Consider the following 24,626-nt stretch of genomic DNA (forward strand, 5'->3'; position numbering starts at 1 on the left):
CGTTTTCGGACTTTCCCGAGCCCGAGCTCCGAACGCCATGGGATGGCTCATAGGGGAATGGGAGATCATTGGAAAGGAGTCATGCGGCTTGCAATGAATATATGAATGCATATACGTTCATTTCGAGACAATTTTAGGTTTTACAAGAAATGAACAAATGGGGTGTTTAGAGGCTTTTCGAGGCAACACAAATGGTGGAAAGCACCCACCAATGTTAGAAGTCACGTCGGCCTACCTAGGAACGTTTTTGGGATAAAATATGACCAGGTTCGAAAAAATTCAAAAATGTCCTAAAAACAGCCAAAATTAAAGGATATAATACACGCTTTCGGACTTTCCCGGGGTTCGAGTTCCGAACGCCACGGGATACCTCCTAGAGACATGGTAGGTCATTAGAAAGGAGTCATGTGGCTTTGAACGAATATGTAGATGTCTTTACGTTCATTTCGTTACAATTTGGGTTTCACGAGAAATGAACAAATGAAGTGTTTAAAGGCTTTTTGAGGCAAAACTAGTGGTGCCAAATACCTGCGTAACGTTACAATTTACATCAGCTTTCCTTGGAATGTTTCGGGAGAAAATAGAGGTAGGCCCGGAGAAGTCCAAAAATGTACCAGAAACAGCCAAAATTGAAGGTTATAATACACGTTTTCGGACTTTCCCGGGGACCGAGCTCTGAACGCCACGGGATGGCTCCTAGGGCTATGGGAGGTCTCTGGAAAGGAGTCATGTGGCTTGGAACGAATATATGGATGCATATACGTTCATTTCGAGACAATTTTAGGCTTTCCGAGAAATGAACAAATGGGGTGTTTAGAGACTTTTCGAGGCAACACAAATGGTGCAAAGCACCCGCGCAACTTTAGAAGTCACATCGGTCTACCAAGGAACGTTTTGGGATAAAATATGACCAGGTTTGGAAAAGTTCAAAAATGTCCCAAAAACAGCCAAAATTGAAGGTTATAATACACGCTTTCGGACTTTCCCGGGGTCCGAGTTTCGAACGCCACGAGATGTCTCATAGGGACATGGTAGGTCATTAGAAAGGAGTCATGTGGCTTTGAATGAATATGTGGATGCCGTTACGTTCATTTCAATACAATTTGGGTTTCACGAAAAATGAACAAATGGGGTATTAGAGGCTTTTCAAGGCAATGCAGTTTGTGCCAACGTCTCGCACAACATTACAAGTCACGTCGGCACTCCTAGAAATGTTTCGGGAGAAAATATAACCAGGCCTAGAGAAGTCAAAAAATGTCGCAAAAATAGCCAAAATAGAAGGTTATATTGCACGTTTTCGGACTTTCCCGAGGCCCGAGCCCGAATGTCACGGGATGCCTCCTAGGCCATGGGATGTCATTGGAAAGGAGTCGTGTGGCTTGGACATATGTGAACACTTTTACGTTCATTTCGATGCAATTTTGGGTTTCACGAGAAATGAACAAATGGGGTGTTTTCTGATGCTTTTCGGGGAAATGCAAATGGTGCCAAACACACGTGCAACGCTACAAGTCACGTCGGCACTCCTTGAAATGTTTGGGGAGAAAATATGACCATGTCCGGAAAAGTCTAAAAATGTTGCAAAAACAACCAAAATTGAAGGTTATAATACACGATTCGGACTTTCATGGGACCCGAGCTCCGAACGCCACGGATGCCTCCAAGGGACATGGGAGGTCATTGGAAAGGAGTCATGTGGCTTGGAACGAATATGTGGATACCTTTGTGTTCATTGCGAGATAATTTTGGGTTTCACGAGAAATGAACAAATGGGGTGTTCATAGGCTTTTGGGGGCAACACAAATGGCGTCAAGCACCCCCGCAACGTCACAAGTCACATCGATTTTCCTAAGAATGTTTCAAGAGAAAATATGACCAAACCTGGAGAAGTCGAAAAATGTCCCATAAAACAGTCAAAATTGAAGGTTATAAGTAGTAAACACTAAAGGTGACCCAATCCGATTAAAATTTAGCCGAACTGATACTACCTCCGTTCTTTTTCTATTAAACCAATGTGCTTGGACACAATTTTTAAGGATTTGGAAGAAATGAGTAGTTTAGCATAAAAGTAGCTCTTTAATTAACTAGAGTAGGAGAGATATCATCCTTAGAAATTAAAAGCAATTTCATAAGGCAAAGTCAGTAATTAATGATGATTTTAATGAGATTAAGTAAGGGCAATATTGTCAATTAAAGTTGTTTTTTATTCCAAATTTGAAATTATTGTAATACATGTGAAACTACCCAAAATAGTAATTATTATTATATAAAAAGAATGGAGGAAGTACATTGTAACCTACTCTCATGTACTAATCTATAATATGTAAACTTTTGTGCATTATAGGAGCTTTAGTGAATACTACCATACATCATCTATTCTAAAATAAATTAAGATATGCTGATGGAGATTGTGGAATTAAAGAAAGCAAAGAGATAGAAACAATTGAATTGTGACCTATGTGCAGAAAGAGTTGGTCTCACAAGATATCATCTAATTTTAATTTAAAATTAGGCATTTTTTTAATTAGACATTATTTTTGGTAAGATGAAGGGGACTCACTTGAGGAGATGAAGCATTATTTTTGAATACAGTGAATAGTTAAAGCTATGTCGATACAAATGCAAAATTAGCTTGCAACAAGATTTGAACTTGTGTCCTCTTGCTATTATAGCATGACACAATTACCATCTCAATCAACTTTTAATCATGCTTTAAGTGTCCACATTATTATATATGTATCTTTTAGCGTTTGAGTTTTCCTATATATATTTTAGTGGAAATGAAAAAAAAAAATGCATATCAAGTTCAAAAACACAATAACAACCCGGAACAACACCCAGGCCCAAACACTCATTTAGATGTGAAAAGAGTAAAATTTAACATAGGAACACGAGTAATAAATCATCTGATACTAATATGAGAAGGATACCTACAAAGTTTTGATTACTAGAATATGAATCATGAGTTACTAAGAAAAGATACCTATTATAAAAGGTAGAGAGCTCTATGACACACAAGTGTTTTTTGTATGATTGAGACATCATTTGTCCTTTCCTAAACTTTTAATCCCCATTATAACTAATCAAATCTTCACAATTTCCTACCTAAACATTTGTCTTTGTCAAGACATGGAGGCATATTCAGGAATTTGTTATATTATGTCTGGATCTTCCTGCGTGCGCAATTTCCTCGCACTATCTTCGGATAAGCGTCATGTCTGCTGTTTCTAAGATGCTATTTTCTTCATGATAAAGATAAAAATGGTGTTTGGATCCTCTAGAGTTTTAAAATAACTCTACATGCTAGAGTTTGAGCAATATCAATCATTGAATAAAAAATCAATGGCTCATATACTTAATATTATCTTTTCAAAATTCTCCCTATTTTTTCTCATTAAATTCACCACGTAAATTTCCCCTTTCTACCATTACGAACCCTTAATTTTGAAATATATAATTAAGATACAACTTTACCGTATAAAGTTGTATTAATACTCTAGAGGATCCGAACTCCGGTGAACATATCCCATTTTACATCACCGACAATTAACCACATATATCTCTTCACTTTCTCAAGTATTGCTAATTTTTTTTTCCATATATAATGTCTATTTTATTTAAAATGATAATGTTGAATATATTGAGTGTCTCAACAAGCTTTTCTTGTGCTAGAATACTACAGTTATTTGAGATAAAATTGCATCTATTGGTTATTGCACTCTCATAAAAGGTAATAAGGCGTGTCCGCGAAATATAGAGTAGTTTTTTGCAATTTAATCCAGTCAAAACTAACTAAAGGTGATAGATAATGTTTGACGAAGTTGTATTTTAAGGTACATTTAAAAAAATAGTGTTTTAAGGTAGTATTTAGTAATATAAATAGCTTTTGAAGATAAAATATTGTTCAATTTTTTTTTTGCTGATCTAACCGCACGTCTTACCAGACACTAATTATTTTAGAAGTTATGTTACTAGCTCCTCTAATATTTAAAAAGTAGTTATTAGTTAATAATTACCGCAACAACTAAATTTGTCGAACAAGTCCATAAACTAATATTTTGGTCATTTTAAAACCAAGACGACCTAATAGAGGAACTATTATATAATACAGTGGATATCGAATCTGGACAAGTGAAGCATAGATCATGCCACTTTTGGGGTTTAACTAAAGTCAACACCTAAATCTGCTTTCTATCCAATTCTTTAAACAACTCTCCCACTAAAAGGATCACATATGCCCAGATCTATCCCAAAAGTAGACATGATCTTCCAAATCTGCCGACACCGTGGTGAAAGAGTAACATTTTACAGTCAATTCTAGCAAAAATAAATTCAGAAATTTGCAGGCTATACAATAATCATTTGCACTAGAAAATGAAATATATATTCAGAGAAATGAATAAAATATTACAAATAAATATCAAATATTACGGATATCATCAGCAATTTTTTTTCAAGGTAAGGAGAATTCTCTTGCAAGGAAAGGGGAAAATTGGTGATCCTTCTTGCAAGGGGTGAGCATCGAATTCTTGTCACAGGGGTGGAAGGAAGGCCTTATCATCACTAGGCCAACCTTGATTCTCTACCGATGTCATCAGCATGTAAACATGCAAGAATTACAGAAGCCACTAATACATACAGTTACAGAATACTGGGTATAAACACCAACTTGAGTTACTATTTTTTCTGCATTCTGGAAGGCGATACGTTCTTAATCTTCCTTTTAAAGAAGTAGTAGAACGCTGAGCCGACCAAAGGCCAACTTGTAACGATGGCCACATAAGCGAGCAACCATATTGATCTCTTAGAATGTCGAGAAAGCTGTTCCAAACGCCGCTTAATAAGAGAAGTTGCACCACGACAAGTGGCATCACAGGGACTGCTAGGCATCTGTTCATGGGTTTGATCATCTGAACGAACATCATTTGGCACTGATTCCCTCAGCTGTCGATCTTGCTCCTCCATTGCCATTTCACTGGTTGATTTAATCAGCTCAGAGGAGTCGTCAAAACCATCTCTTTTTGGGTCATTGCTCACAGCAGCAACCATCCCGTCTTGAGCAACATTTACATATGGACCTTGGTCTATTGCAGGTTCTGATAAAGAAACCAAACCAGAAATCTGCACCTTATATAAAACACGGTTCATCAGCAAATGAAAGCACACAGTATAAACGACCAGATAAGTAACCCAGGAAGAAAGGCATTCACCTTCTTTTGTTTATGCATATATGGGCTCGACTGTAGAATGCTCAGGAATTCAGTAACGGCCCTCACCCACCTGCAGATATGCATCAGTCATTAAGCCTACAAGTGATTGCCTCAATGTTATCCTCATGAATGGCACCCCTCCATGATCAGATATAATTGAACGAATTGGAGACACATTTTGCCACTCTCCAACTTGCTCATTTTTGGATTTCATCCCAAAAGTTCTCTGACATGCCGAGAAAGCATGATAGGAAATCAGGAATTAGGAATCAACAAGACACGTATACGGAGATACTAAAAGAAACACAAAGACACAATCAACCCAAATCCGAGCGCAGATGAATTTATCATATCATGCAATTATCCTACACTTTCTACAATTTTTTAGAACCCAAAAATGCCAGGAGACCAGAATTGCCAGGTCTACTTATCTCCCCCTCTATCAGTTTTGCGACATATCATTACATGACTTTTGTCTCAATAGCAAAATGTGATAAAGAAAACCAAAGACTAGCTGCATCTAAGGCCTCCTCCAACTCTAAATCCAAACCTAATGTGACAGAGGCAGAGGCCCAGAAAAGAAAGTATATACAAGCACAGGAACAGGACTTACAACCCAAAAAAGGGGGGCAGCAGTCAGCACTAGTGGTGTCAGGGCAACCATTATTTCTCTACTAACATGCTTAGATGCCTTAATAGCCTATAAAATTGTAAAATGGTATCAAACTAATTGGAAAGCAGCTGAATACCAGAGGCTGGAGGCAGTTATTCCTTCAAAGAAGGCAAGATGTCCACCATGCTGTGTGGTCGCGAGAACAATGTTCTTATTTAACCTGTAAAATAATGTACAGCAGAAAATGTCAGGATGACCCACTTGAACTCACAAGTTTAGTGGCAGGATGATAGCCGATAAGACCTGCATTCATCCCACGGAATGGCTTCCCTAGTACAAACAGGATCGTCCAAAGCACTAATGCAGAGTAGTGGAACAGCTACTTTACCGACATAGTTAGTACTGCTACACCGCCTGTAGTATGCATCAACAGTCTGAGGACATATATGGATACTTTCAGTAACTTGATCCACAATATGGGGTAATGTAAAAGAGGATGAATTCACTAGAGAATTGGAAATCAAACTCCTACCTCATACTTCCCCACAAGGCGGGTGGCGTGATTATCAAAATCTCGGATGCTACGGGACTATCAAAAATGTCAAAAGTAATATCATCAGTAAAGAGTGTAACATACATTTATCATTAAAAATCATGAAAACATATCCTCAGACTGTTGTAGACTTGTAGTACTCCCCAATGTCTAAATTATCAAAAAATCAAAATAGAGAACAAAATGCATAGACCACAAGCGAAGTGTCAAGGCACAACCGCACAAGGTAAAAAGCCCCAGTAACTACAGCCTACAAAATGGGAAATCAAACATAGGTTAACCTTATCCCCAGAACTCAAAAATCTTGTAAGAAAACAAGAAGTCCAAGCTGACTTTATAGCAGCATGCAATAAAATACATGCAACCACAAATATCCTGTATGAGGATGTAATGCAAAGTCTTATGCCGCAACTGAGACAACAAATAACTCAGTAATAGTATTGCATCGAGACAAACTAACATTTTCCAACTAACACAATCGAAGAGACAAACAGGAAGAACCACCGCACAGCAATAAGGAGAACATAATTTACAGATGTATAAAACTAAAGCCTTGTGTTTGTCAATTACAGTGTTAAAAAATCCAGATTATGAAAACACTAGAACACAATAGAAGGCCTTGCATGGCAAACCAAATAAAGAATTGGAGCTCCAATTAGAGATAATCTGGTAGTTGTGAATATATATAATTAGTTTTAGTGGAGAACACAGACCTCTCTAATTCCTTCCCAATTAGCAAGTCGAGAATAGCGTGGTTGATGTCTGCAAGGGAAGCAGACAGAAAAAAGTCATATCCAATATCCTCTTAGCACTGCGTTATATTTCTCGCATAGTAGTGGACTCCATCAAAACACAAGAGACACCATATTTCAGTACCAACATCACACTGAAGTAGGTCAAAGGACATACAATTGTGCATAACCTTGCAGGCCAATGGTAAGAGCTCGGTCATACAACTTTTGGACTAGTCTGCGACCAATGAACCGGTCTCCAATCTGTGCAAGCCACAAAGAGATGAGTAAGCAACAGGTATCTAAGTAAAATGAGTAGAAGTTACATGGGAAAGCAACTGATTCACAGGGTATTCAATGCATAGCAAAAGAAGAGAATTCACAAGGAAACGCATAGGGAAGGGGCAAACATCTGTGTCTAACAGAGTGTGAAGATGACCCTCCCTAGGCATCAACTAGGAATAAAACAAGGACTGCTCCATGCTCTAAACCTATCAATACTTATAAACCAGACCCCGACTTCCCATCTCATTAACTCGCATCCTCATCACATATATCATCAAACAGACTTGAGAAAGGCTATAAATCGAATTTATACTTTGTAAGTAGACAACCCCCATGTAAGCTAATGATGTTCTACCACCAAAAAAGCCATTTGTCATATAAACTCATATAGGTTGTAGCATTAAAAACTTACCAAAAGGTCCCATGGAGAGCAAATAGCAACAGCCCCTGCAATTGGAATGTCTTCCCCATCTTCACCAAGAAACTTTACCTGAATCAATTTTCAAACCTTGTTGTTATTAAAAGGTGATGGTCTCACGGACTGTTTGGTCCACAGTAATATTTGGTGGTAATTGGTAATCATCTTGTACGTAAATTTACTAGGAAAGTCCCATGTCCATGGCAATGCAACTCTATATCCAAATACCCTTAAGTATGTGTTTTCCTTTATATATATTCTTTAAGAATCATTACCATGTTAAGAGGTTTTGCTTGGTGATATTAGAAATTTTACGAAGAACAAACACATAGAGGTGGAATAGCATTATATGAACATTTAGAAAAAGATTCTTAGCAAATTCACATATGTATATACTAATAACTAGTTTTTTTCTCGGGCCATGCTTGGAAAACCGTTAACCAAAAGATATTTGATCATAGATGAGCATTAATTGAAATTATTTACTCTAATTTGAAAGTTGTGCATTTTTAGATGATCTTTACAAAAAAAAAATACCAAAGTATAAAATATATCATATAATTAAAGGTATATAATCAATCATATATTAATAATATGGTAACAAATACGTTATAAAATTTGAATTAAAAATAGAATAAAGAGAAATTTTTTGGGAGGGAAAATTTTTTATGAAAAATTGACACATGTCTCATTGGTTTCTTTTTCAGTATAATGTGATAGATAATTCCCAAGAAAAACTTCTCAGGCAGATTCTAATAAACTACTTTTTGAAGTGTCAGAAAGTTAGGAATCTAGAAAGCAACAGAGTTCACAAGAATACTAAAAACCAGGGCATAACAATCGTGTCCATCGGCAAGATGTTTCCAACAGACGTACCAAAATGTTGGCTCCAATGCTTGTTCCCACAACAAAAAGGGGCGCATTTGGGTGTTCACTATGGATATGATGAATGACTACACGAACATCCTCTGTCCATCCAGCATTATAGAAGCAATCGGACTGAAACAAAAGACATCGTGGGATTAGTTTACAATTTAGATCAAGATAATGATTCATAAACAAAAAAAAGGGAGAGGCACAGCCAGATCATTTGTATTTCGACAACAAAGCATTCATGAGAAATTTTGTGAGACAAGCTGAAAGGCTTTGAAATTAGGAGATACCATGCACCAACTGCAATCCAAGCTCATCAGATAAACCAACAGAGATACGCAAAAGACATTGTTCCTAAACACTTAACCTCAACCGATCAATTTGAATTACATGTTTCAATGCAACATTCAAAATCATATCACCAATAATGGGCAAGAATCTAAACCACATGGCTTTCATATTTCTTTACTTCCATGCAGTTCAAGGCTTCAGTCAACATCCATAAAGACACTATATGAAAGTTGAACTATTCAAGGAAATATAAAGCATGAGAGTTTCCTACAAGCTAACTATCATTGGCACACTGCTCACTGCTCACTGCTCACTGCTCACTGCTCACTGCTCACTGCTCACTGCTCTGATAGCAAATACAGAAGCATTAACATCCATCAAACAGAAATACCATCAATTTTACTAATGGAAAAAATTTGAAGTAGCTGTATATGCAAAAGATGACTCTAACATCACATATACTAGAAAAAAGTAGATCAATCAATTATTAGTAGAAATAAGTAGATTACCAATGAATAGCATAAATAAGTAGATTACAAATGATTAGCAGAAATAAGTAGAATGTTCAATACTCACAGTGACAGAAACACCACCGAGACCTCTGTGGTTGCCTACAACAACATTCCATCCACATTTTGCAGTGTTGTACACAAGGTGCTTCAGATACTGTAGAGCACAGCATCAAATGTAAATGCAAAACAATCATTTCACTATGTAAACTATGTTAATTAACTAAACCATTACAATATAATATGACAGAACAGTAGAGTGGTATTTTAGATTTCTACTAGTCCCCCCATCATCTCATAATTGAGTTTAACCTCTTCCATCATGGGAAGTCCCACATCTAAGGTAAAATCTTCCGTTTTGGGATGTTCCACAATTAAGTTAACATCTTTGTCTTTGTAGGATAAGTTAACATCTTTATTTTACTACCAGATATGACCAAACAAAATTTAGTATCTCAGAGAAATTAACATCGAGAGGTGGTATCTTGTCCTACTTTGGGCCTCATAAAGATTGAAGCCTAATCCTAATAATCGAGTTCCTTGAGAGAAGAAGTTCCATGCAAAAGCAGAAGCAGGATATCCGGATTACGGGATTACACTAGATTTTCTTGCTCTAATTAGATTGAGATTTTTGCCTTGGAAAAACAAAAGCAATTGAAGTTCATGTAGTCCGTAGATACAAGCTATGTTAGCTATTGCATTTTACAGTTTCTCATATGAGAATTTTCTCTACTTCTTAAAATATGGAGTGGATGTGAAAAACCAATTCATCTCCCACCATAAAGGTATGGCATCAATATCATCTTTAATTAGGACCAACTAAATCTGATATACAACTTACCGGAGAATTAGAATCACTCGTCAGACCTGGAACTACGAACACAATAGGGGTCCTATCATCTTTTGGAATAACATTGTCAACGTAGGCTCCATGCCCTATCACTGAAGAACAAAAAATAGACAACAATCAAGATACTATCAGCCCAAAAACCTGTCTACTACATCGAGACAGGAGAAAGTAAAAAATAACTCAAAAGTACAAGCATGGAACAATACAGTTTGAATCACCCAAACTCCAGTATTAAGAATTTTAAAAAAAAAAAAACGGAAAGGACTTTTCTCACATTAGATACAAACAAATCATTGCTCATTTGTGTCTAAATACAAAAGCACCATCATTCCCCGCGCATACCCAAAGAGACAGGCAGTAGAACAACAATATCCTACCTCCGTTTTTTTATTGTTACACTTTGACATATTACACTATTCACAAATTTTGCTTTGACCGTCATTTGTGATTTATACATGAATAAAAACATAGTCATGTGGGATCTTGTTAGATTCATCTTATTATGTTTTTGATTAATATGTACTTTTTTATAGTTTTTACAAATGCGAAACTAGAGATATATGTCCTCAAAGTTTTGCATTGGCATGCGTGAAAAGTGTAAGTGTAACACTTAAAAAAAGGGAGGGAGTATAAAAGATCTCAGATGTGGAACCAACCTAACCTGGAGAAGAACACTAGCAAAATCAGATGCCCATCTTAATAAGAAACTAGCATCCAAAGGAAACGATGTAGAGAAATCAGACTTCCTGAAGAACAACAATAAAAGGAAAAAGTGGCAGATAGGCAAAGCTTTCCGAAACACAAAACTGCCAGCATATCCCCACGCACACACCGAAATGAGACAGGCAACACCGCGACGGCACAGAGTATATATAAACCCTCAAAGGTAGACTAGCTATCGAGTGGAAAACAACAGAAAATTCACAAGCTCATCTTTGTCAGAAACTAAAATCCAAAAGAGACAACGCAGAGAAATTAAACCTCCAGAAATAATACGAGGAAAGTCTGGCAGATTGGCTAAGCAAACAGAAAACCCCAGTAAAATCCTTAAATTAAAAAAATAAATTTTATAAAGGTTGTTAATTAGTATAATTACCGTCAGAACTCATAAGCCAATCCAGAGCAATAGTTCCACCATCAGAAGTAGAAAATAGTTGTCTGACATAGAAAGGACAAGTAAAAGTTCTTAGCAATCATAAGCCCTAAAACTCATAACCCAGACAGCTTATATCAAAGACAAAAAAAAAAAAAGAACAAGATCACAAAGTAAAAAAAAAAAAAAAGAAACATTGTGTATGTATGAAAGAAACACAAAGTGAAAACACCCCAAGATATAGGTCAAGGAAACAAACTATGGTGAAGTACTGTCATAAGCACAGAAACAGCAGATGAGGGTTGAATCAATAAACATCTTGGCATCTTCTAATGTTTCCTGACAGTAGAAAGAACCTATGTCAAAGAGGTAAAGACATTTCAAGGTCACTCCAACAGTCTTTGGCTAACTAGGAGTACGGCCGCGAACATGCGGTCATGCCTCACAGGAAGTTGTTTTGTGTTACTGCAATTCTAGGCCTGAATTCACCTTTCTGAAGACAGAACCGCTTCTGGTTGCTTTTGATAATGCAACCTTTTGCAGTCCTGCTCATGCTAACAGCCAACAAGGAACACAATCTACTAAGTTACACATTGTAAACTTCCGGCTTACAAGCAAACAACATAATCAGCTCAACGATTAATAAAATGAAATACTTCCTCCGTTCTAAAATAAATGAAACACTTACCATTTTAGGTCATTTGGAAATAAATGAAACATTACTTAATTTGGTATTTAATTCTCTCTATCTCTCTCCGCATCACATGGGTCCCTCTTTTTCTTTCTCTTTATCTCTCTCCTCTCCTAAATCCCCACGCCAATCCCCTATGTCTCATTTAAAACAGAACAGAGGAAGTAATAAAGTTCCGATATCCCAAACAACCATTCCAACAGCCTCTATTTAGAACTCCTCACTTCCTAGTACCAAGCTAAGACTAAGATCTTGTATGCGAAACATATCATCATAATCATAACATCACAAATATACATTGTCACACTAAAATCATATCCCTAATCATTTTGATATCACAAGAACACTTTAATCACTTAGAGAATCATATTCCTAACATATGAGTCAACCCAAACAATGTACCTTCAAAAAGGACAGTCAATTATTACTCCCACAAAACAAAAACCAATACAAAACAAAAGAAGAAAAAAAGATCCACCTCCTATAATTGAAGACAGGGGGCCTTCCAAAAAAGTTCAGAAAAGTAGTTTGAATGTGAGGACTAGCTAACCAAGGTGTAGTCAAATATCTGCAAAAAAAAAAAAAAACTTCAATTAAGCAAAAAATACCATGAATTCATCAAATCACACAATCAAATATGTCAAAATTTATACCTTCCATGTAAAATCCGACACTTGGAAACAACCCCATCATACAATTTAGACTCGGAATTATAATATAAAGTAACTGATTGCCCTCTAAATCCAGTTAAAATGTCACGGATCACATGCCACTCCAGAAAATTATACAAAATTGCGGCAACAAAGATCGTGAATCCGATCAAATAATGAGAAATTGGTATGATTAGAAGAGCTCGAAATATGAGTTCATATGGAGAGAGAGAATCGCAATTCGACATTGCGGATGAATCGATCATGATTATTAAGAGGTGAAATTGTGAGCGTTTTATAAGAACCCTAGAAATTGGGAATTGTGATTATTGATTGGGATTTTAAGTACATCATTCATGGCGATGATAAACTGGAAATGAAGTACATAAAAGACAAAAAGAAGCTTTGGTAGATTTCTTATTTTTCCACTTTTTAGTTTTCGCTTTTCACCATCTTTTTTCTGGTAGTTTGTTTGAGTGGGTTGTTGTCTTGTTGAGATTAGGGATGGCAATTCAGTCCGAATCCGACCCCAGTCCGTTCCGATCCGAAAGAAAAAATCCAAATTGACTCCGACAAAAAAGTAATCCGACTTCGACTCCGTTTAAAAAATCCGACTCCGAGTCGAAGGAGGGTCGGAGTCGGATCTCATAAAATAATCCGACATCCTAATCCGACTCCGACTTTGAGTCAATCAATCCTTTTTTCTTATTTATGTAATGTATTATTTATGTATAATCTGACTTCAACTTTCAGCCAATTGTATTATATAGGATTTTCCCATAGAAAAAATTATTGTTAAAAATAATAGTAATAATTAGATTATTTGTACCATATAAGATTTCCATATGATAATTAGAATAAATTGTAATGATTAAATTATTGTATTATAGAAGACTATTTTATTATAAAAAATTGGAAGAAAAATAAGTCGGATCAGGTTCGGAGTCGGATGTTCGGATTTTAAGTCGGATGCCCGAATTTTAAGTCGGGTTGGATCTCGGAGACGGATGTTCGGATTTTAAGTCGGGTCGGATTCGGATTTTCAAAGTCGGATGTCGGAGTCGGACTCCGGCTCGGATTTAAAATCCGACTTTCTGTATGATCGGAGTCGGATTATGCATAATCCGGTCCAAGTCCGACCCGTTGCCATTCCTAGTTGAGATGTGAGAAATACGTATAAGCAAAAAAAGGTTTGATGATCATGATATCATACCCATACAATAGACCATTTTAATAGAAGTAGTGTGGATTTATGGAAATTAATCAATTGATCAGACATTTAGCAAAACTCATCTAGAGTTGACTTTAACTTATTACAAGTCGAAGTAGTCGCTTTGCGGAAAATTAGACTGTCATCTGCAAACATTAGACATGGAACCACGGAATCGTATGGACAAATTTTAAAACCAAGGTCTGATTTTGCTTTAGCGCTTTCAATAGTTAGCTTATGATTAGCACATCCATACAGATAATGAACAAGTACGGGAAAAGAGGGTCCCCTTGGCGCAAGCCTCGAGTCGGCTTGAACTATGAAATAGTATGACCACTTATCTTAATAGAGTAGGAAACAGTGGTGACACATTGTTTGATCCACTCTAGCCATTGGGTTGGAAAGCCTAATTTCGTTAAAACTTGCCACGGTCCAAAACCTAATGACTCCTTCATTTGGAGAAATTTTTTGGCTCAAATAGAGCTTCTAAGAAAGGGTATCCGTTGGAAAATTGGCAATGGCCAATTAATTTTTTTTGGTTAGATAATTGATTGGGGCAAACCAACCTTTGCTCCCTTATCAATTTGAATAGTAGTATTGTTGGGTTGGATTTGAAATTGTCCCATTTCATCACCTTAGATCATTATTGGGATCTAACGAAGCTTAGTCAATTTCTTCTAAGACATTTAATGTTGAAAGTACAAGGGATTCCCTTCCCAACTATAGATACTTCTTATACTCCTATTTGGGGACCCACCCCAGTGGCGATTTCACAATCAAATCGGCAACTTGGCTAGCTCATGATCTTGCCTTTAAGCCTCCTTGGCCCTATCGTTGGATTTGGAAGCTTGATATATATTCCTCCCAAGCTTCAAAATTTTGTATGACAAATTTGCCAATAATAGTCTCGTAGTTAGGGATACTATGTTTAATAGACATATTATCCCTACCAATCAATGTCTTCGTTGTAATGCAGGAATTGAAACTATGGATCATATGTTTTTTACTTGCCCACAACCCATCTTGTTTTGGAAGCTTCAAGAAGTTTTGGACTGGTGTTCCCCACCTGGGTCCTTCACCATAAATTTGCAATTTCTTCAAGAATCACATCCAAATCAAAAATTACCGCCCTTCATTTTGCTTTTTTGGAGCATATGGAAAGAATGGAATGTCATCATCTTTCAAAATTCTACTTGGTGCCCCTCCCGCATCACTCACCGAGCTAAGTGTGCTCTTAGTGAATGGAAAGTCCACCTTCAAGTGGACCTATGTCATGATAAGGGCTCTCCTCTTCAAGGAGCTTCTCTCGTTCCACCTTCCACGTTAGTTCTCCCACCCTCCGTGCTACTCTTGTAGCATGGAAGCCTCCTCATCCTCCATCCACCTTCAAATTCAACTTTGATGGTTTTGTTCGTGGTTCTGCTGCTGCTGCGGGTATAATAATTCGCAATCATCATGACTATCTTATTCAAGCTAAAGCTCTCAACCTAGGACATTCCTCAGTCCTCCTTGCGGAAGCTTCGGCTTTGTATCAAGGCTCATCTTAGCCACCCAGCTAGATATTCAAGACATAATTGTGGAAGGCGACAATTTGCAAGTCATCAATGCTATCAAGAATTTTTGGCCGGTCCCATGGAAAATAGCCAACATTATTGAAGACTCGAAGATCCTAGTCTCAAAGTTCAACTCAGTTCAAGTTCGTCATGTTTTTAGGGAAGCAAATCGAGCAACTAACTGAATTGCCAATTTAGGTCATTTAGTTACCTTTAGTTTTTAAATTTCAGATTGTAATAATTCTTCTCTTTCTTCTATTCTTGTATCCGGCGCATTAGGTATTCCCCTCAAGACGATGGCAGCCTAATATTTTTTCCTTATATAAAAAAAAAGCATACATTGGCTATGTTTGGCAATACTAGTCAAGAAGGAGTTGAAACTGATAAGATCATAAAATAGTTGAATACATTAACTATATGATAAAATTAGTTGCTTAAGTTAATAATTATTTTGGCGAAATTAATTGTTATCCAAAATTATAGTTGAATACCTTAACTATATGACAAAATTAGTAGCTTAAGTTAATAATTATTTGGAAAAATTGACATGAATAATTCCCAACTTTCACCAGTCTTCTAAAAGTAATCCCTAACTTAAATTATTTTAGAATAATCCCAACTTTAGGGAGTATGTTCTCAAAGTAATCCGAACTATTAATTTTCAATATATTATAGATCTAAAACGGATTAGTGTAGGCAAGAAAAGTGATACTTTGGAAGTGAATTTCCTAGAAGAAAAATTGAAAATGAATCTTTATACGCATAATTATTATCCTTTTCATGAATTTTTTTGAACCAAAAATGAAAATTTAAATCAACATCGAAACACAACACCACCTAAATAATAGCTAGCGGGGGACATTTTTCTACAAATTCTTAGCTATCAAGGTAGACTTGTACATAATCCGTAATCGTTTATTACAAAATTAAACTAGCTATTACTTCATAGATTAATAGTAACCAAGTAAGGTTTGGCCTAGTAAAAAAGGTTTGGTCTCATGATTTCACAGTCATATAATTATACCCAATTAGGGGCTATTTAGTATTTAGGAGTGAAGATTCTACTACCATCTCCCTCACTAACAAAGATGCTCACTCTATAGACTACTTGTACCGAGTTGTACACTAGCAATCAAGTGTATAGTCCTAGATAGCAATCAAGTGTGCAATCTTAAATAGCAGCAATCAAGGAGGTAATCAGTTTACTTAAACTCCATGAGTACCATGACTTGTGACCTTATACGTTCATCTGATCATAGGGAGTTATGACTTGTTAGTTCTTATATTTTCGATCTTGAAACCGCGTAGAGTATATTGAGTTCAAACATATATAAAAAGTTTCAATGGTAAAAAAAATTGTAAAATAAACTAGTGATTGTCCCATAAAAAAACAAATTATTACATTTATCGATTCTCATCCATGTACAATCTCATAATTATCACAACAAATAATCCAATAGATTTTCGGAAATTAATTTTCTTTGGTGAACAAGATGGGCACAACCCCAAGAATAAGCGTAAGCAAATGAGATTGCGAGCAAAAAAAAAAAGTTCTAGTAACATGATTGAGACAAAGTTGAGTGAAAACTCAATTTTTTTTTCATATAATGTAATTATTCTTATGACTACAAAAAGAAGTGTGTTTGTGCAAGTAACTGTACTATACACATTTACACAATATAGATAGTAGCCTTGAGAATAATTTTGCCCTAGTAAAGGATAAAATTTTAATACAAAAGGGTTGACTAAAGAATTAAAAAAGCATCCTCAACCTCAATAGGGATTATAATTGATTGATGCAACCAAAAAAAAGAAAGAGTATCAAGCATTTGAACTTGTAGGAGGCAGAACAAAAATAGCTAAAATCCCACTGATCACTGCTGCAACTGCACCTAGTAGAAATGCAGGTAAGTTTCCACCTCCAAATATTTTATCCCATGGTCCACTAATTAATGACACAAACATCTGCATTGCACCAAAAATATAAAATGAATTAGATAAATTAAGTTTGTAAAGTTTTTTCTTAAGAATATATGAATGGAAATCAAGTTTACTTGCACAAATTTGTTGATACTCATCCGTTTCGAATTTATGCAGCAAATTTACTTTTTCACAATTTACACTTTTTATTTTGACTAGTGGGATTTTGTTAGTATAATCTTGTTTCGTACTTTTATAAAGTATAATTTTTAATTATATGTAATTATAGATATTATTTGTGGTCAAAATAATGCATAGAAATGCGTAAAAGTGGATTTGTTGCATTAAATTCGAAAAGGAGGACGTAATTTAAATATATATTATATAATTAAAAAAAAAAAGTACTTGCCTGTGGTACACAAATTGCCAAATTCATCAATCCCAAGGAAAGGCCTGACCAAAAAGAAAAATAAATAAATTAGAATATTTAACCCTAATCCCAAGTTATTCCTAACATTTTCTTACTTAAGAGATTATAATATGCATCACACAAGGTAAAAAATAATTTACCATGGCCAGCACCAGAGTCAGATGAGAACATTGATGCCAATGCAAATGGAATACTGAAAGTAGCCTGTTTCATAATCAAAGAGTTAAACTCAAAATTAATGCAATTTTTTTGAGGGGTAAGAAAATAATACTTAAATCGAAGTTAAATAATATATTGTACTATGATACTCGTATTTTGAAACAGATGGAGTAATATTTACGGCTTGGGGAATGCCAGTGGCGGCGAAGAGCCCCAAAGTGGCAGATTTGATGTGTGAAGAAGGAGGAACATTAGGAGGCATATGTCTTCTAGCTTTTTCAGCAGCTTTAGTCAATGGTAATGTGCATGCTAAAGCAGCAGCTAAGACGAAATTAACAAGACCCCATAATCTTCTAGCACCCCCTAACATTTTTGACAATGGGTCTATACAAAGAGACATGCATCCTAATGTTGCTGCTGTCAACAGTAGCCCTAGTGCCCCTGTTCTTACTCCCATGTCATATAACCTCATTTGTCCTGCATTTCCCTGTAAAACCATACAACATAATACTGTTAATCAATTGGTAAGATTAATGAATTTGTTATTATGATCTAACAATTTCACTATATGGAGCGTTAAAATAATTTCCGTTTTAAACATGATGCTATACACACCACTCTAATTCTGTATAGACAGTGTTCTATCCAATTTTTTTTTACAAGACAGACAAATCTAAGAGAAAACTTAAAATTTTCGAGATCTTATAAGGAGAGTTCGAAATTCTAAACTTCATACAATGTAAATCCGCCACTGTAAGTCATATTAGTTAATGGACTAGGACTACACCCTTATATATCGACTTGTCACATATAATATTTCCTATGTTTCATAATACTCGCAACACTTTTCATTACACTAGCTACCTCTTTCTTCTTCAAAAATTACCTAGACAGTCCGTACTTGAATTGAGAAAAGTAGCGACTAATATGAAACGGGGAAGTATATGTAAAGTTAAGAGCTGGTTTTACCTGTGGATTACCACCATAGATCTCAAGACCAACCCAATCAGTGTTAAACATCAAGAATGGGAACCAAGCAATCCAGTTGAAGGCAGTAACAAGGAAAAGAAGCCACATAGGCTTTCCAAGATTCTTAAATGAGGTTTTAACTTGGGTAAAAAATGGGATTCCATCATCTATAATATCGTCAATTGGAGGTTCGTCCACAGCAACAAGAGCGATAACGACAACGATAACGAGTAGTAGAATGTCAATCATAAAACAAGTTTTAAGGTTTGCACAATATGTGTCACATGCTGTTGTTTTTGTAAATGGCACAATTTTGTACAATGCTGGTGCTGATCCTGCTCCATACCCTAAAATGTTACCAACTGCCATGAAAAATGAGAAGAAACCATTTGCCATTCTCATTTTTCTATGGTCATGTCTTGATAGATCTGCTAAAAATGCTCTACTTGGATCCTACAATCATGTAAACCAACATAGGTTAGTAGTTAGTACTTTGTCATTAGAATTTAATTGTAATGTAACTGTAAAATTTAGGTCAAATCAAGATATATATTCACTCTTCAAAAGTTTCATCTAGCATTAAATCATGAAATTTTGCTACATAATTATGATTATTGATGGACAATTTACCTCTATACTAGAGATATATATTATTGTGTTTATGAAAACATAATTAGCTAGATGTCTACTAAGTTTAATTAACCATAAGATCGAGTTGTTCATGGTCTATATATAAGATGTTGAACCCTAATGATTATTCTTCATATCAATAATTGAGGGTCCGTTCGGTATAATTGTGGTGATCTGATTTTTTTAATTTTCAAAGTCATATAATTTTTTATGTTCATGATCGAGTATGTTTTATAATGAATAAAAAATTAGTCAAATTTATTGGGAACATGATGATTTTGAAAACTGATTTTTGGTTTTTAGTTTTCAAAAAAAACTGAAAATTGAAAACAAAAAACGATAACGAATGGGACTTGAGTTAGTCATTTTGTTCAATTCAGTTTCATAAATCTATCGTTTACCCATAACCATAATCCAAAAATGAAAGTGTTTATTATATTGAAAAAAGATCGATTTTTTTCATTAGTATCAGAAAAAACTCATCTGGTTCGAACTTAATAACAAAAATTATTAAGATCAGATAAAATCTTACTGTTAAATTAGGGTAAACTAATATGATACGTGACCATAAAAAATAGTTAATTACTAACATTAATAATGTCGAAAACGATTTAAGGAGAAATTAATGAACCTTAACACTAGGTAACTTTAATTAAATCTGATTATAATGACTAACCTGAACCATGTTATTGGCAATATCAAGTATCCAAAAACCAATAACAAAAAGTGCAACAGCTCTAGGCTTAGTCTTCTTAGAAAGGTCATCACCAAAACTATGACCTATATCAGCTGCATATCCAATCAACAACACAGCAAGGCAAATCAAGATAGTACCACTAGTAATAAAAGGTTTTCGACGTCCATATTTCGATGTCAATCGGTCACTTATATACCCAACCGTAGGTTGTACCACGATACCCGAAACTGGACCACATAACCATATTAACGACGACATGGTATGGCTAACACCAAGAAGTTGTACGTAAGGTGTTAATAGTGAGAGTTGGAGCGCCCATCCAAATTGCACCCCCGCCGCGATCGACGCCACGGCTATGATCTTCCATGTCGGCGTTGATTCATTCAGCATGTGCTTTTCAACACTCGATGGTTCTTCAGAAGTATTCATTTTGGGTAAATGAATGTAACGTGTATCAAAATGATATCGTACGTGATTTTATAGTATGATGTAAGTGTATACTCTAAGAGAAAAACTTCACAAACTAAGGAAATACTTCCTTAATCACATATATATATACTATAACACGAACAGATAAGATAATAATTTGTGGGATAATTTTAAGATAAGGACTAATCAAAACAAAATCTGATAAAGGATATGGTTTTTTTTTGGGTGATTTTATAATGTTTATCTAAATGGTAGTTAATATATAAGAATGATTCAAAAGATTGATAACTGTTAAGAGAGAAAGTAACGGGTTGTAAATTTGTTAATTTGACTTAAGATTTGGATTATGTCTAAGCTAAGAGAAGTGATCCATTATATAAGATAAGAGATAGAGTTAAGTTAAGTGATAAAATGGAGAAAAATGCGTTAAACCAATAAAATTAGATAAGGTTTACTTGGATAAGTTAATTAAGTAGAATTAGTTTCCTTATTAAGAGGGAGTGTAACTAACATTATCTTCTTTTAGAAATTTATGTTATGCATCTTTTGATTAATCCAACATTTTAGGAGTTTTTTTCTTTTTTGTTAACAACTATTTTTTGTTTGGATTTTTATAGCGTTGTTTTTGGGATAAAATTTTGCTTTTTATGGTTTATCTTTCACATGTATTACCTCGTTTAACTGATCTAGGTTAATTTTACAGTTCACAATTACAGAAAAAAGGGAAGTAAAGTTTATTGGTTGCTAAAAATGGTGTGATGATTGTGATTAATAACATTCTTGGTAAACTTTACAGTTCATAGTTACAAGGAAAGGAATTGTAAAGTTTATTTGTTTTTTTTTTGTTTTTTTGACGAGATAAAGTTTATTTGTTGCTAAAAATGGTATATATGCTCACAACATTATATGTCATAGCAAGAAAAATAAACCACATAAATACATAATCATGGTTAATTAAATTCACTGGTTCATGCTTCCTTCTTCCGTGTTTGGATCCTCTAGAGTTGTAAAATAACTCTACAAGGTAGAGTTTGAGCAATATCAACCATTGAATAAAACATCAATGGCTCATATATTCTCTTTCCAAAATCCCCCCTATTTTATCTCATCAAAATCCACCCCTAAATCTTTCCATTCCACCAATATAAGCCTTTGATTTTAAAATGTATAGCTCAGATACAACTCTACCTTGTAGAGTTTCACTGAAACTCTAGAGGATCCGGACTCTCATGCTTCCTAGTGTGCGCCTAAAAAAATCAGTTAGGATCGATTCTGTTCAACTTATTTTGTCTTATCTTAGTATTTTATAAGAATTTATAAAATCTTATCTTATCTGATTTTATCTAATTTTTTTTCTAAAATGAGTGCAGATAAGTTAACTAAAAATCTTATCTTATTTTATAAAATCTTATATAAGTTAAAAAAATTTAGGTCCCGTCTATGCTGGGTAATTATATTTTTCATTTATTAATATTTTACTTAAAAATTATAACACCAAATGTTACTTGGTTTTTTTTTTTTTTTTTGAGGGGCCAAATGTTACTTGGTTTAGTGGTTAAGACTCTAATATATAAATTTGAAGTCATAGGATCAAATCTTATGCCACCAGATGACACAGTACTTTGTTTAAAAACGCTTATATGATAATAATATGATTCATGTGTGAATTCATAAACATCGGCCCGTGAAATCTAGGCCGATTGATGAGGCCTTTTACGGGTGTGGCCTAGCCTGTATACAACTTGTTTGAATATAGGATTACTAGCAAAGTTCATAAGAACACTAAGAACAAAACAAGGCTATTATTTGATCACGCATAATGATCCCCATTTCTTATACAGTACTTCTTTATACTATGCTAACATTATTATCGATGAACAGATGAACTCCCCTAGCTGGACGTGCAATATATTTATTAGCACCTGCATATAGAAAAATCAGAGTGAGATAAACAGAAATTATGTTCAAGATACTCATAACACACTTAAGAGTGAGTTTCAGCTAACTTACTGCAAAGTAAACATTAAATTGGTGTAGTACTGTAACTTCGTACTTGATTCATTCAATTCCCCAAACTAATCCTGCATAGAATTGACAAAATCAATAACAGATCAAGGAAACGCAAGAATCTCATAAGTATTTTCTTTATTGATAGTTACGATGAAGGACCCTAATGGACTAGATGATTAGATCCCTCACACGGATCCGGAGGCTAGGCTCTTCGGAGTAGACAAGCTTAGTTAATGGAATAGCTCAATACATAAGGGTTATCCAACAAGGGTTTTATCGTAAAAATAATTGGTAATAGGTGGAGTAGCTCACTAGCCTTATACGTTAGCCTCATCTTCCTGTTTTAACTTATTAGATGGGTTCAATGCATAGCCAAAATGATTTAACTTTGCAAAAGACTATATAGATATGGTTAATAAAAAAATTCACTTATGGTATAATTTTACTTGTGCTTATTTTTCATCCTTTTATCCCCTTTCGCATCTATAAGATGACCAACTACTAATCCCTAATTAATCAGCCTCAATCCGCCCAATAACCAGGTCTAGTTAAGAGTGACGTTAGGAGGGTGTAATTTTCACTAGCGTGTATATATTTTTTTTAATATAAGGAAAGATAATTGGTTTGAAGACCAACCATTGCTAGGCTACTAGCCTGCAGGACACACCCGCTTAGAAACTGGATACAACGCTAAACAGCCCAGATCTAAATGACCAACATATTGTTGGGATGAGGATTCAAATCTTGGACAATACCCTAGAATTCGAGATGGTACTCCAATGAGCCACCACCTCTTCCTCCTATGTTCTACCATATTACTAGGAAATGGAAAAAAATTAAGAAATCATACTTGGAGCAGTCCGTGCTAGCAGAGATTGGAAGGAGATTGATGTTGACAGAACATTTCTTAGGCAGAGCAGCAATAAGGGTAGGATCATAACTAAAACCAGCTATATTAGACTTCAAGCAAGTGCAAATATCAACCTGGTTAGCATGGGTGCTAGCCATGGCAGCCACATTCTTAATCCCCGCGCAGCAAACATCTGATGGCGCAGGGGAGGTGCGCGAGATATAGGGTAAGCAAGGGGCCGTGTTCGATATAACATCTGTGCATGAAGGTGCAGTTGCTGTTGCTTGAGCACAAGATCTTGCAAATAGTAAGTTAAGTACAGCTATGTAACCAAGAAAACAAGTAATTTTGTTTGCCATATATAAAAACTATGTAATGTAATGTAATGTATGTACTGTAGGTAGTAGAAAAGAGAGTAGTTTGCTAGTGCAGGAAAATTGTATGTGACTGATAGCTTGAGAAGGAATGCTAGATTGTATGCTATGTAGTAGTATATATATGTGCCTTTGAGGCTTAGAAGCTAAAATTTCTGCGTAGAAACTTACCTCTAGTAGTAGGAGAGCATTTTTGTGTTACTTTGTGTATGCCACTAATCATGGTCATGCATTTGGTTTGAGACATAATCTTTGTTATTCTAACACAAAATTGCAGCTTTGTGACTTAAAAAATGATCAAATCCACAATTTTAATGACTTTTAGGTAAAGGCTGCTTTAGAAATACGCGATATAATAAATAAGACTCTAAAAATCTTAGCACCTCTAGTATTTTTCTTTTTTTTTTAAAGATAAATTTAGCTGGTTTCTTAGACTACGTAGATTTCAACAATATATGGGAGTTGGGATTATGTGAACCGAAGATCAAAATACATCTTCATTCTCCTCCAAGCTTCCCCAAACACACATTGTTATCGAACACATTTTTATGAATCATAGCTTCATAGATCGGCCTCTCTAGTACTCTTTTTTTAAGGTAATACTAACAAAGATCAAGGACTTGAAGAA

General features: G+C 35.2%; 3 protein-coding genes across 4 annotated transcripts; all 3 read right to left on the reverse strand.

Annotated features, from left to right (window-relative positions):
- Positions 1–4,568: 4,568 nt before the first annotated feature.
- On the reverse strand, positions 4,569–13,256 carry LOC104891355 (uncharacterized). 2 transcript variants are annotated; one of them, XM_010677054.4, is made up of 14 exons: positions 12,771–13,256; positions 12,596–12,685; positions 11,430–11,491; positions 10,325–10,425; positions 9,551–9,640; positions 8,687–8,809; positions 7,805–7,882; positions 7,286–7,371; positions 7,090–7,138; positions 6,356–6,412; positions 6,127–6,257; positions 5,960–6,043; positions 5,211–5,280; positions 4,569–5,127 (listed from the first exon to the last, which is right to left on the reverse strand). In XM_010677054.4, exons 1-14 carry the CDS (start codon positions 13,031–13,033, stop codon positions 4,678–4,680), a joined length of 1,734 nt encoding a protein of 577 aa, XP_010675356.2. In that variant the 5' UTR covers positions 13,034–13,256; the 3' UTR covers positions 4,569–4,677. The 2 variants fall into 2 exon arrangements, with proteins under 2 accessions (XP_010675356.2, XP_010675413.2); XM_010677111.4 differs by having other exon boundaries at positions 4,569–5,121; positions 12,771–13,255.
- Positions 13,257–16,764: 3,508 nt separating this feature from the next.
- LOC104891281 (sucrose transport protein SUC2) lies at positions 16,765–20,764 on the reverse strand. The gene is made up of 6 exons (XM_010676968.4): positions 20,315–20,764; positions 19,009–19,461; positions 18,221–18,526; positions 18,021–18,084; positions 17,860–17,903; positions 16,765–17,495 (listed from the first exon to the last, which is right to left on the reverse strand). The coding sequence occupies exons 1-6, from the start codon at positions 20,762–20,764 to the stop codon at positions 17,352–17,354; spliced, it is 1,461 nt and encodes a 486-aa protein (XP_010675270.2). The 3' UTR covers positions 16,765–17,351.
- A 2,062-nt stretch (positions 20,765–22,826) lies between these two features.
- Positions 22,827–23,983, reverse strand: LOC104891181 (non-specific lipid-transfer protein A). The gene is made up of 2 exons (XM_048648370.2): positions 23,625–23,983; positions 22,827–22,845 (listed from the first exon to the last, which is right to left on the reverse strand). Exons 1-2 carry the CDS (start codon positions 23,981–23,983, stop codon positions 22,827–22,829), a joined length of 378 nt encoding a protein of 125 aa, XP_048504327.1.
- Positions 23,984–24,626: the final 643 nt, after the last annotated feature.

Source organism: Beta vulgaris, chromosome 1 (genome assembly GCF_026745355.1).
Source record: "Beta vulgaris subsp. vulgaris cultivar EL10 chromosome 1, EL10.2, whole genome shotgun sequence".
NCBI classification, from domain to species: Eukaryota; Viridiplantae; Streptophyta; class Magnoliopsida; order Caryophyllales; family Amaranthaceae; genus Beta; species Beta vulgaris.